This window comes from Trachypithecus francoisi, unplaced genomic scaffold, assembly GCF_009764315.1.
Source record: "Trachypithecus francoisi isolate TF-2019V2 unplaced genomic scaffold, Tfra_2.0 Lachesis_group11, whole genome shotgun sequence".
NCBI classification, from domain to species: Eukaryota; Metazoa; Chordata; class Mammalia; order Primates; family Cercopithecidae; genus Trachypithecus; species Trachypithecus francoisi.
Genome location: NW_022681456.1, coordinates 63,705,794 through 63,719,344, shown reverse-complemented (window position 1 = coordinate 63,719,344; position 13,551 = coordinate 63,705,794). Strand labels below are relative to the sequence as shown.

At 35.1% G+C, this 13,551-nt stretch overlaps 1 protein-coding gene across 3 annotated transcripts in view; it reads left to right on the top strand.

Annotated features, from left to right (window-relative positions):
* Positions 1-13,551, top strand: part of CNOT2 (CCR4-NOT transcription complex subunit 2) — a 108,187-nt gene that overhangs the window by 33,296 nt on the left and 61,340 nt on the right. For 2 of the 3 annotated variants that reach the window (XM_033221277.1, XM_033221274.1), the window contains exon 2: positions 5,033-5,175. The exons of the other annotated variant lie outside the window; for it this stretch is intronic. Coding sequence is in view for 1 of the 2 variants with exons in the window: in XM_033221274.1 (XP_033077165.1) it covers positions 5,128-5,175 (48 nt within the window). In the remaining variant the exon portion in view is untranslated. The remainder of the gene's footprint in view (positions 1-5,032; positions 5,176-13,551) is intronic. 3 annotated transcript variants of the gene reach the window in all.

Below are 13,551 nucleotides of genomic sequence, written 5' to 3'. Positions count from 1 at the left end.
TCATCTCCCTCGCCGACTGCTCCTTCTCTAAACCATGAACTAGACCATATTATTTTCATTTATAATAGGAGGAAATTAAATCAGACAGAAGCTAAGCAACTTGTGTAAATATATGTACATTTCGGGCAGCAGGAAGACTAGAAACAACCCCTGTTGTCTGAATTTCAGACCCCAGTTTTATTTAAGCCCAAATCAAATGAAGAGCTTTTAATTTTCAAGCCTGTGGTTCAGAAATTATTGAACTTTTGTTGTTTAAGATCAGTAGGATTCCCTTTATAGTATTCACTTCATTTGAAACTTTTAAGCTGCAGTAGAAGAAAATTTCTATGTCTCAAGATGGTGGGCCTTTTAGATAGACCTGACTCTCTCCTTAGAGTAAATTCTTTGTATCGGATGTGTAGAATCCTCCTTGGAGTATGGATGAGAGAACTATACAGTTGTGTTAAAAGTAGTACCACCATAGAAAATGGAAGACACATACAAACATTGTTATACAGTATTATGACAACCAGAGAGCAAATTCATTTCAGTAGAATATTGTTAAGTTGTATTTGTTTTTCTTTGTAGATATAGGCAACTTTTCATTTTACATGCTAATTATAGGTCTATGAAACCTATATTACTAAAATAGAGAAACTGTTCTTAGTTAATATGGCAATTTTCCTAGACCAGGTATGGTATTCTTGAGTTTTATTTATTTTTATTTTACTGAAATTCTTGAATTTTATTTATATTTATTTCATCTGCCCATCAACTTAGAATTTTAAAAACATTTATCCATTTGATCAAGCGAAAAATTAGTTCATAAGGGCAAGGAAATATTTGTGTGACTGCAGTCGACCTATTAAGAAAACGTTGCTTGACATAGTTCTAGAATTTGAGGAACCCTTATTTTCAAGATAATGGCTAAGTGCATTTACTGCACGTTTTATTGAGCTCCAGTGAAATTGGTCACATCTTGTAGTTTGTCCTAATTAATAGCCACCCTAGAATGTAATGTCTTCTGTTAAAAAAAAGAAAACCTGTTCAGCTGGTTCAGCTGTCTTAACCTGATGAAATTCATATTTTAACTTTGAGTGTGGTAATGACTACCAAATTACAGATATTTTAGATACTATTTTCAGCCTTTAAAATATTTGGCCATTGTTTAAATACTATTGAGTAACGAAGTGGGTTGAGGGGAACATGGGAAAAGTTTTTTAAAAAGTTTAAAGAAAGGAAAAGTTAAGATTCATCTAAATCATTTTATTTATAGCTTAGGAAACTAAGGCTAGAGAGAAGTAATTGGTCTATTTTTTGTGTTTATAATTTTGCCTTTTCCACAATGTCATATTAATGGACTTGTTCAACTTGTGGCCTTTGGGGTCTGGTTTCTTTCCTGTAGCAAAAATGCACTTAAGATTCATCCATCTTGCATGAATTAACAGCTTCTTCTATCTTGTTGTTGAGAGTATTCTGTTGTGTAGATACTCTGTTTATCCGTTCACCTATTAAAGGACATCACATCTTCACTGGAATGAAGTACATCTTCATACATGTACTGGTTTTGGTGTGAACCTATTTTCAGTTTATACTGGTAAATACTTAGGGGCATAGTTGGTGAGTTGTATGGTAAGATTTTGTTTACCTTTATAAGAAATTGCCTAACCTCCTTCTAACATGGCTGTACTTACCCTCATTTTTGAAAGATATTTTAGCTGGGCTTAGAATTCTTTGTTGATAGTTTTCTTTTTTCTATACTTTAAATATATTGAACCACTGTCCTCTGATTTGCATTGTTTCTAATGAGAAGTCTGATGTCATTCCTACCTTTGTTACTCTATGTATTTTTTCCCCTGCTTTAAGATTCTTATTTATTGCTGTTTTGTAGCAGTTTTACTCTGAGATGTTATGATCATGTGGTTTTGTTGTTGTTATTCTCTTTAGAGGTGGTGAATTTGGATCTGTGGGTTTATAGTGCTCATCAAATATATTAAAAAGAATTAGTTCCAGTTTCCCCTCCTTGTGCTTCAGCCTCAAAACTCTACAGGCAGTGAGCTGGGTGCACTATATTTGTTCCTTTTTCTTGATGATCTCTGTCCTGAGAAGATTGTTGTGTGATGTCTGGAAACCATTGTTTCATATATTTTGTCTAGTTTTCTGTTTATTTAAGGTAGAAGGGTAAACATACCCTCTTTTTTTCATCGTGAAATACACCCTTGCCTTATAGAAAATTTCATTGTAGTTTTGCAAATATTTGTCTTTTCTGAATTCTTGAATATTTATAGGACTTAGTGGGAGAACAGTGTATAAACCTTAATAAATTTTGGCACCTAGGGTGCTTGCTCTCTGTCATGCTTGTTCCTTTTCACAGACTGTCTCTTTGACTTATTGTACATCCTTTCATTTCCAATATGAAGGTTATCAACATAATTTGTTGCTGAATATTTTTATTTAATATAGTACAATGAAGATAGTGGTGACATATGTTAACTTTTCATGTTTATTTGGAAGAAAATACAGTGTCTTCAGTCATTTTTCTCTTTATTGAAAGGAGATAATGATTCTTATTTCAGTATAGAATATTAGCTCCCACATTGATTAGAGTATGGTGGCTATGGATTGAAACTCCAGGCCATGAAATATTTCCAATTATCCCCAGAAGAAGAAACAAAGCAAATAATAAACAGATTTTCCCTTTATACGAAAATCCATAATTCTTCAAAGTGAACTTTTATCTGATAAATTCTTACAGATTACATATTAATATGTATTGTTATGGTATTAGCATATAAAATTCAGTCCTTTTGTATATAATTAGGTTATGTTAAAGATGTATACAACATTAGTGTATTGAAAATTACCTTACCTGGCCGGGCGCGGTGGCTCAAGCCTGTAATCCCAGCACTTTGGGAGGCCGAGGCGGGCGGATTACGAGGTCAGGAGATCGAGACCATCCTGGCTAATATGGCGAAACCCCATCTCTACTAAAAAATACAAAAAACTAGCCGGGCGAGGTGGCGGGCGCCTGTAGTCCCAGCTACTCGGGAGGCTGCGGCAGGAGAATGGCGTAAACCTGAGAGGCGGAGCTTGCAGTGAGCTGAGATCCGGCCACTGCACTACAGCCTGGGCGACAGAGTGAGACTCCGTCTCAAAAAAAAAAAAAAGAAAAGAAAATTATCTTACCTGATTATAGATTTCCAACATTCTTTTGCTGACATTAATATAATTGAAAGTAATTCACAGACCCTAAGTATTATATAAGAAGGAAAACTTTTTTTTCTGTAAGTACTGACTGAAATTTTGCGTTACTATCCACTAAATTCAGAGTCACCATGTATGTATTAATGGTAAAGCAAGTACTACTTTACAATTTAATATTATAAAACACTAATATTAAAACAGTTAATATTTAGGGGATGCATAATAAAATAATCTTGCTCTCTTTTTGTGACAATCGTGAAAATTTGAGTTGGTGCCCAATGTGCGTCATTTAACAATTCCTGAATATCCAATTCACTTGGTAACTTTTCCTTATGAAAACTTCATTGCTTGCTAAATGATAAAGATTACATTATAGTAGTCAATATGCTTTTAAAACTTTACTCCTTTGTTTTTGAAAGAGACATATTTAATTTCAAAGGTACTTACAAATTTGGTAATCAGCAATTACAATTTTGTCATGCAGCCTGACATCTTGAAGTATTTCAGCTAAATGGACACTGTAAGATAGTCAGACTTAAGTAAAAATACACCTCCCACTACTTTTGTGATCAAACATAAACGAGGAGCCAGAAGATAGGTTTTTGTCACCTGGGTTCTTTTTAAAACTTAAATTTAGTAATATTCATTTTTTATGATTTAAAAAACATTTTTTTAAATTTAAACATTTTTTTAAAAAAAAAGTTCTGCCCGTATAGATTGCTTTTTAGAGGTACTCCACGTATATATGTACATGCGTGTTTGTTGGTTTTAATAATACTGATTCATTCTCCTTATAAATTATAGATTAGATGTTACCTCCTCACAAAATATGTTTGTTGATATTAAATAATTGCTCTGAATTTGAATATAATCTTTAGTGGCTAGCAAGATTATTAGTTCAGTAGGTATACATAGTACTTCCTTAGGGAGAATGTTTAACCAAACTTAGCTAAGAGATTTCTGTCTTGAAAATGCATATTTACAAATTGTTTGTATTTCCACCTTTGAACATTTGAACTCTCATTTTCAATATTCATTTTAAAGATAGCATTTCTTGTGGCTGTCACCTCAGCTTCAGTGATTTTTTTTTTTTTTTGGTGGGAGGTGGTACCTCGAGTGCAAGTCATTTTGAACTTATTTATATCTCTGCAGTTTTAAGAAATTAGCCCTATCATTTTTTTGCCCAGTGTAAAAAAAGTGAATTCCCTATTGGAGTGTGCGTGAAATTGGATGACTGAAAGACAAAAGCATCAATGGAAGTTGACATTTTTGCTCTTCTTTTTGGAGTAAAGCTTAATAGAATATTGAGTTAGGTTTGTATCTCTTAATCATGTTAAGAATATATGTTGCATTCCCATTTTGTTGTATGGGAATAAACCTACACAGAATGAATCAGTAGCTGTGTGAGTAACTTATATATTCTATCACCATATATATAATCATTTGGAGGGGAAGGATTTGTAGTTAAATGATTGAATATGAATTGTATGTTTTTGAGATAACTGGAGAAGATACATGTAAAAGAAAAAAATACCAGTTGTGGGAAGGGTAAACTTTTTTGTCCATTTCATTTTTTATTCACTGTAAATTTCTCCCTTGTGTATGATGTCTGGCAGACAGTCTTAATTGAAGAAAGTAGAAGTGGGTAGGAAGAATATTTCATATTTAATAATTTCTGTTGCAAATAAAATATGCTAGTCTAGCCCACGAAAATGATTACGAGGAAGACTGGTTGGAGTATAGAACAATTACTTTTTTTTGTTTTCTGTGTATCATATTGAATATTTTTGCTACTGTTGATATATTATGTGTTAGTAATTTTGACGGCTTTTGGATAATTCCACTCTAGAGGGAGAAGTGGTGGGCGGTCCTTCCTGTGACACGACCCTTGAGTGACAGTTCTATTTGATTGCCTCCGGTACTGTGAGGAAAGGACACGACTCTATGGTGAGGACTGATGGACATACATTATCTGAGAAAAGAAACTACCAGGTAAGACCAGTCTTTTTTCTTTTTTCTCTATTGGTCTTATAGCTATATTGAAACTGTTTAAATGTGTTATATGTAATTGGAACCAGCAAATTCGATACACCTCAGTTTGAAAATTTGGGTTTATAATTTTAAATTAAGTACTGGATTTGATAGTTGAAACAGTTGGGAACACTTTTCAAAATAAAACATATTCATAATGTATATTCTTTTAGTGTCAAATCAGGTTTTCTGAGATGTATGTCAAAACTTAGATTATATGATATACACGTTATGACTTCATGACTGGATTCAAAGCTAGTAAAAATGAAAGTGTTGATTGCTTTTATGTATATTATTCCTGGAAGACTAAACCCTAAGTCTTGTGCTATATTTTGGATAACAAAGTATATGTCACAGAAATGTAGACAGAAGTGAGTAGAGTATAGAAGAAATAGAAATGAGAAACCCAGGGTGCTCAGAGACCCAAATTCTATTGAATTTGTTATTAGTTTGCTGTCCTTAAAATGCTAGATTCTTGTTTTCTCATTTAATAAGGTGGTTAATCATATCCATTCCTTGAGTGTGTAGGAAGGCTGAAAGAATAGTGGAAATGTAATGTTGCTATTTCTGAACTTTGAAAAGAAGGTGAATTTTAAGGATTGTGCTATTAAACAGTGATTTAAAGAAAACCAACATATTTGAATTTGGTTTTTTAAAGGAAATATCCTTTATTCATTTGATAGTGATCTGTTACCACATTTATTTAGTTATCTGGAATACAGAATACTTTAAAGCTTGAGTACAAATAAACTTTTAGGCTTCCTGCACAGATATGTGTCAAACCTCCCGACCTCCCACACTTCCTTTCACTCATCAGTTCATTGCCCTCTAGGTTGTGAAGGCAACTAGTATGATAGCAGCAGCTTTGGTTAACCGTTTATCTGCTAACCATTTATTTTAGCCCAGCTAATCTTTTCTTCCCTCAAATTGTAAAAGTGAGCAGTGGAGCAAATTGTAAATTAGTCTTTTTGGTGTGTAGTATAACAAAGAGCCTTTGACTATAAGATCTGGGTTCTGGTTTAGGCACTGATCCTAATTAAAAATAATGTCATATTTAATCTTTCTAGAATTTTTTCTAACTTGGTGTCTAAAGTTTCTTGCCAGATATTTATGATTTTAATAAGCCAGAGAAAACTGAGGCTATGCTGAATCAGTTTTCTCTGTAAGTTTTCTTCTGAGTTGTCCTCACAGACTTGACCAACATAGCCTTTGCTAATTATTTGTACTCAGGTGTAGCTCCTGCTTCCCAACCACTTCCAATTACCTTGACTCATAAGATTTTAATTGGTCACACTTCTTGAACTTCTGCATCTTTTGGTAGGTTCTGCCAAATTATTTTAAGAATTTTGTGATTCTGAATTATGTAGCTTTTCAGTGCTCATAATCCAGTTGTAAAGTGTAAATGTAGAATTTTTATGTAATTACACACTATAGTTAATTTGTCTCATGGAACCATATTAATATAGAATTCCAAAATTTATAGTTAAGAAAGAAAACAGAATTAGGTTTTATGTATGAAGACATCTGCTTATTCTTGCTCATTCTACACTAAAAATACTCCATTGTTCCAGTCACATTATTTACAAATAATCCAGGTTTTTGAGCATACCTGGAAAACACATTTTTGGTTGTGGTTTTGCTGCCTCAAAATGTTGTCCCTTTTCTCCTTTGTTTATTGATATATAGTTGTACATATTTATGAGGTACGTGTGGTATTTTGTCACATGTTTAGAATGTGTATGTAAGAATGTATGGGAAATTCAAAGGAATGTTCATCACTAAAGTAACATTTGTATTTGTACTGGTAGTGTAAGAATTTTTATATTCTTAATATATTCATCATAATACCTAACAGGAAATTCTGTTTCTATACATGTGCTTTTCAGAGTAGGGTTCAAAAATAAAATAATTTTACAACCCAGCTTTAAACAACTGTTTCCAAGGATACTTCAATATGCATTTAACATCACTAAGTAAAAACAAAAGAGAAAAGGGACATAGAGGGATAAATTCTAATGTTCCATAGCAGAGTAGGGTGACTATAATTAACAAGGTATTGTATATTTCAAAATAGCTAGGAGAGAGAACTTAAATCTTCTGAATTGATGAAAATGATTTTGGGTTTTTAAAAATTCTATTTTGGAGGAAATTTATTTATTTTTCAAGGATAAAGTAGAATTTTTTTGTGTCTATGTTTATAACCATTTTCATTTATCTTTGAGGGCTTTTGCTTTTGAGAGACACTTTGTATTTATTCGAACATTCTGATAATAGGCTAATACTCCAGAGTTTAACAAAAAAATTTTGTAACATTTCTCCAGGTCTCATTTCCTTACAGACCTGATTAAAGCCTTAGGAATTTAGTGTAGGAAAGTGCATTCCCTCGGCTATGTGCTAAAGATAGTGACTTTTAAATGGGCATGGTTTGAAGTATTGATTTTTATGGTGGTATCTACTTTGTGTGTTTCCTTTCTTACTATAAATTTAAGCCAACAGTAGTTGAAGTTTATTTGCAGAGATAGACTTGCCATATTAGTTCAGATAAAACAATTTGTTTATATGGCTCACGGTTCATTTTTGGATTGTCAAGGTTTTTCCAAGGAAATGCACCTTCAGTTTTTGTAAGCATTTTCTTATCTTCCTCTAATTTAGACTAACTTACCCTAACTATGAGCATGCGCATGCACAAATATAAACCATCTTAATTACCAATTTGACTAATCAGTGGCTTTCCCTTTTTTTGTTTTTTTTGGGGGGGGGTGGGGTTTGTTGTTGTTGTTTTGAGACGGACTCTCACTCTGTCGCCCAGGCTGGAGTGCAGTGGTGCACTACTGCAACCTCCGCCTCCGGGGTTCAAGCGATTCTCCTGCCTCAGCCTCCTAAGTAGCTGGATTACAGGTGCGCACCACCATGCCCAGCTAATTTTTGTATTTTTAGTTAGAGATGGAGTTTCACCATGTTGGTCAGGCTGGCCTCGAACTCCTGACCTCGTAATCTGTCCGCCTCGGCCTCTGAAAGTGCTGGGATTACAGGTGTGAGCCACCGTGCCCAACCCTGCTTTCCTTTGTTACATAGCATATTCAAGCTTCTAAACATTACATTTAGACTTCCCACATTCTGGCCTTCTTAACATACATTTACCTTTCTGGTATCTGTCCTGTTACTCTTTGTAGTAGATTTTCCCATTTAGTAATACAACACTGCTTTTAATCTCCCTGCCATGCAGTTTTAAATCCACAAGGGTTTACTTATATTGGTTATTTTCATGTAATACCTCACCTTTGTTCACATGATTCAAGAATTAAGTGTCAGTTTTTCCAGACGTCACCCTATGGTAGACTCAGTGTTCCTTTCCCTTTCTTTCATAGCCTTTAACATACTTCTAGTTTAGAGTTTACCATAATACATTGTAGTTGTGGTTATTTGTCCTTGTCTTCCTGTAGACTTGTGCAGTCCAGTGCCATAGGCACTAGTCACAAGTAGCTATTTAAATTTAAACTCATTTAAATTAAATAAACTTGAAAGTTCATTGGTCACATTAACCACATTTCAAATGCTCAGTGGCTACATGCTGCTAATGGCTACTGTATTGAACAGTGCAGGTACAGAACATTTCCATCATTGCAGAAAATCGAATTAGATAATACTGCTGTATCTAATAAGCTTCTTGAAAACTGGGACCGTATCTATATTTTGGTACTGCCAATACCTAGCTTGGTGCCTGGTATGTAGATAGGTGTTCAGTGCATGTTGTTCCAATAAAATTAAACAAAACAGTGAAAGAAGGGAAAGGAAGAAATGGAAAGTATACTGGGTAACATACCAGTGTAAGAGGTATGGGAAAATAGAGGTATTTTCAAGATATTTAGATGTTACTTTGAGTGGAACTTTTCAATATGAGGTCACTGGTCACATCATATGCTAGCTCATTCAATGCATTATCTACAAACTGGGTCTAATGCATCCTAGTCCATACGTTTCTGAAGAATGATTCATAACCTAAAACACTGTATTTTTGTGGAATATAATGTGTCAGAGACCTGTAACAATGATTGTATTGCCATTTTCTTCCCCAATATTAAATACCTTACTTCCTTTTTATTAACTTTAAAAATAACACATGCCCATTACCAAAACATTGAAGAAAAATACGGAATATAAAATAACAATGAGAAAGTTTGCCTTGACAACTTTACTCTTAAGAGTTTGTTGTGTACCTTTTCAAATCTTTACTAGTGACTATATAGTGTAGCTGTGATTCATCATCTTTGTCTTTAACAAATGTGTGTTTTTCTGCATTGTACTTAATGGAGCTGTTTCCGTTTCCCATTCTTTCCTCTGCCCTCTTCCCCAGAAGTAATCAGCAGTTTTAATTTTGTGTTTCATTCTTTATATTTTTATAACTTTATTACATATATGTGTTTCAGTATATTGAGGTACATCTTTTTTATGTATTGTGTGGCAATTTTTTGGAAAGTGGTGCCCTGTATTTTATTTTTTTGAGTAGGAAAAATCATAATGAATTTTCAGCCCACTCAAGACCCTAAACAATTTCCTAGATATAGCTAAAGTACTCAACACCTACTTGACAATTCACCAAGGATTTCTCCATAATACAGAGTATTTAAAATACAAGCTACTTAATATAAATAGAAACATGAATCACTAAGTATATCTCCATTTAGTATGTGCTGTATTCAGATCATAATTTTTCTTTTATACTGCAATAAAAATGTAATTGTAAATAAACAATTAAATGTATTTCCTTTCTTTTATTGTAAGTGGCACATTATTGAACATTTTTTTTCTCCCTGAAGTTCAGGATGCATGTTACAGCTTATGGTGACTTCGAGTCATAGTTGTGACAAACAGTACCAGCACCAAAGCATCTTAGAATCTATGATATATATTATATTAGAGATATATAATGAATATAAAGAACACTTAATGAAATAAAATCATAGCTGAGTGTAGTGCTGTGCACCTGTAGTCCTAGCTGCTGGAGAGGGTGATGTGGGAGAATAGCTTGAGCCCCAGAGTTTGAGGCTACAGTGAGCTATCATCACATCACTGCACTCCAGCCTGTGTGACAGAGCAAGACCCTCTCAGTCAGTTGGTCGATCGATCAGTCGATTGATGGATCGATAGATGGATAGAATTTTATTAAATTAATACTTAATTGAAAATTTGTCAGATCTGGCACCCAGAGAAGAAAAATTGAGTTTTTAGTTATTACTGCGGCTTGGTGTTGGGTGAAGATGAATAAGAGCAACCTAATGACAGAATGATTTTAAAAAAAGGAAAAAAGCCTGAATCCACTGAATTGGTTCCGTTTTCTTTTCTTTGCTCTTGAAAGTCTTGCAACCAGATGACTGTGACATGTTATCACTAGCCAGAGAAAGGGGTAGAAAAAAATCACATGGATGACTTTTTATGTGCCCTTTACTTGCATTTGGACAGCTGCTTAAGATGAAGTTGTTCTTATAATTAAATTTTTGATTGTGAAAGCTGTGTTCATGTCATGATCACATGATTAGCAACAGAAGTCACTTTGACTCCGTGATGTAAAAAATTTTTTTTTTATTTGAGAAAGAGTTTCTCTCGTTGCTCAGGCTGGAGTGCAATGGCGTGATCGCTTGAGTGCTCACCGCAACCTCCGCCTCCCAGGTTCAAGTGATTCTCCTGCCTCAGCCTCCTGAGTAGCTCGGATTAAAGGCATGCCACCACGCCCGGCTAATATTGCTTTTTTTGTTTTTTTTTTTAGTAGAGACAAGGTTTCTCCATGTTGGTCAGGCTGGTCTTGAACTCCTGACCTCAGGCGATCCGTCTGCCTCGGCCTCCCAATTTGCTGGGATTACAGGTGTGAGCCACTGCACCCAACTTTTTTTTTTTTTTTTTTGAGACAGGGTCTCTGTCACCCAGGCTGGAGTGCAGTGGCACTGTCTCCACTCACTGCAGCCTCTGCCACCTGAGTTCAAGCAATTTTCATGCCTCAGCCTCCCAAGTAGTTAGAACTACCTACACGCACCACCACATCCGACTAATTTTTGTATTTTCAGTAGATACAGGATTTCACTATGTTGCCGACACTAGTCTCGAACTCCTGACCTCAGGTGATCTGCCTGTCTTGGCCTTCCCAAAGTGTTGGGATTATAGACATGAGCCACTGTACTGGCCTAATCTAAATTTTTTAATTTGACCTTTTTTTTTTCTGGCGTTCATGGCTTCTCTTTGTCCTCTTTCTCAGGCCAATCAGTAATGTCAAATCAAGTTAAATGAATTCCCAAGTTCCTCAGTGGTTGGCTCATTGCTGTGTGATGCTAAGTGTTAACCCTTCTTTGAATGCATTATTCGTTCTGATACTTCTTTTATTATCATCTGAAGTCATCAAATAAGGTGACATTTGTTTTCCAAAACTTAAGTTTCACCAAGACACCTGGTTTATGGCACCCTTAGTGAATTGGTAAATTTTTCATAGTGCCCTTGGGCCAAAAGAAACTCTGCTAAGTAAGTAATTAGGTCCAAATCACTTATATTCACATGGTTATCTGATAGATACTGCTGTATTTCCTAAGAAGATATAAAATATCTAGTAGCACCCCTGTGTGTTCACTCTGGTGTTCCTTTTGGCAATGTATGCCTTAGACTTTGTATATGAAATATGAAGTGTTCTCTTTCAAAAAAAATACATTTAAGTGGTTTGCCTTAATCATGAATATGAAATGTGTACTCATTAAACCAAAAGTTAAGACATTAATGCAGATATTTCTGTGAATCAGAGAAAATACAGAAGCAAGCAAAGTTATCTTTTAAGACGTAATTCTTAGGTCTTGCGTGGAGTCTAGGATGATAGCATTGATGGTGGCAGGTTTAGTTGGTTTTTTTTTTTTTAATCTATTTTCTGAATTTCCACATAAAAATAGAACCAACTAGACAGCAAAACTAAAACTCATGAAAACATTTATAGCAAAACTTGTTGACTAAGTGTCCCCATGAACCCCAATACAAGCAGGTGAGAACTAAGAAAAAGACCTACAGTTACCAGTTTTTATGCATAAAAAAGAGAGACATTGGGATGTCTGATGGACCTGAGAATGGAAGCACCCAAAGTAGTCAACAAGTATTCACTGGTAAATACGATTAGCCAGTTTGAAATTGGGAGAGATTTTGTCAGCTTCATAAGGTGAGTGTGAGAGACCCATGGTAAGGCTAGTGATTGGAACAGCTTAGCTCTTTGACCTCCTGAGAATGACCCACCAGTGTGTCCTTCTAGGATTCCACCGAGGAGAGGAATTAAAATTGTGCGGGAAGGGGACAACAGAGACATTGGAAAGAGAAGCTCCAGACAAAAATGGGAGAGGAGAACAGAACCAGGAAATCTCAGTAAATAAGTGATCGTATTTTCAAACACTGTGTGAAAATAACAGAACAGAGAACTTTATGAAGTTAGAGAAGTTTATCTGAACAAAGCAGTGTTCTAAAAATTCAGAAAGATTCAATTCCTAAGAGGTCTTCTAGAAATACGTTTGGGAGTGTTTATACCAATTTTGAACCCCCTCAGTACTCATATTCATCTGACATTTGATAATTTCAGAATTAAAATATTATATTTTTAGTACAGATGGGGTTTCACCACATTGGCCAGGCTAGTCTCGAACTTCTGACCTCAGGTGATCCATCCACCTCGGCCTGGGATTACAGGCATGAGCCACTGCTCCCAGCCATGGTGTAACATTTTAAGGTATCTGATTTATAAAAAGATTTTTTAAATAGCTTCTCCTTTAGGAATATAAGCTTGTGGCTTCTCTGGGATTCTAGCTTTTACTCTTGTTTAAGGGTGCTGAATTTCCCTTGCTCCCTTCCAGGTTCAGCTGTACACTTAAAAATGTAACCTCTGTTAGTGTTTATTTTGTTCATTACTATATCCTCCCCTGAGAATAATGTCTGGCATGTAGTAAGTATTGTTGATTGGATAAAGTTAGTATTTTATGGAGCAATTTTAGTTGTTATACTAGCGTTCTGGATTCTTAGTAGTACTACCAAACAACATCTATTTTAATTATTCTTTAGATCTCAGCTGAAATCTCATTTTCTTTTTTTTTTTTTTTTTTTTTGAGACAGAGTCTGGCTCTGTCGCCCAGGCTGGAGTGCGGTGGCGGGATCTCGGCTCACTGCAAGCTCCGCCTCCCGGGTTTACGCCATTCTCCTGCCTCCGCCTCCCAAGTAGCTGGGACTACAGGTGCCCGCCTCGTCGCCCGGCTAGTTTTTTGTATTCTTTAGTAGAGACGGGGTTTCACCGTATTAGCCAGGATGGTCTCGATCTCCTGACCTTGTGAT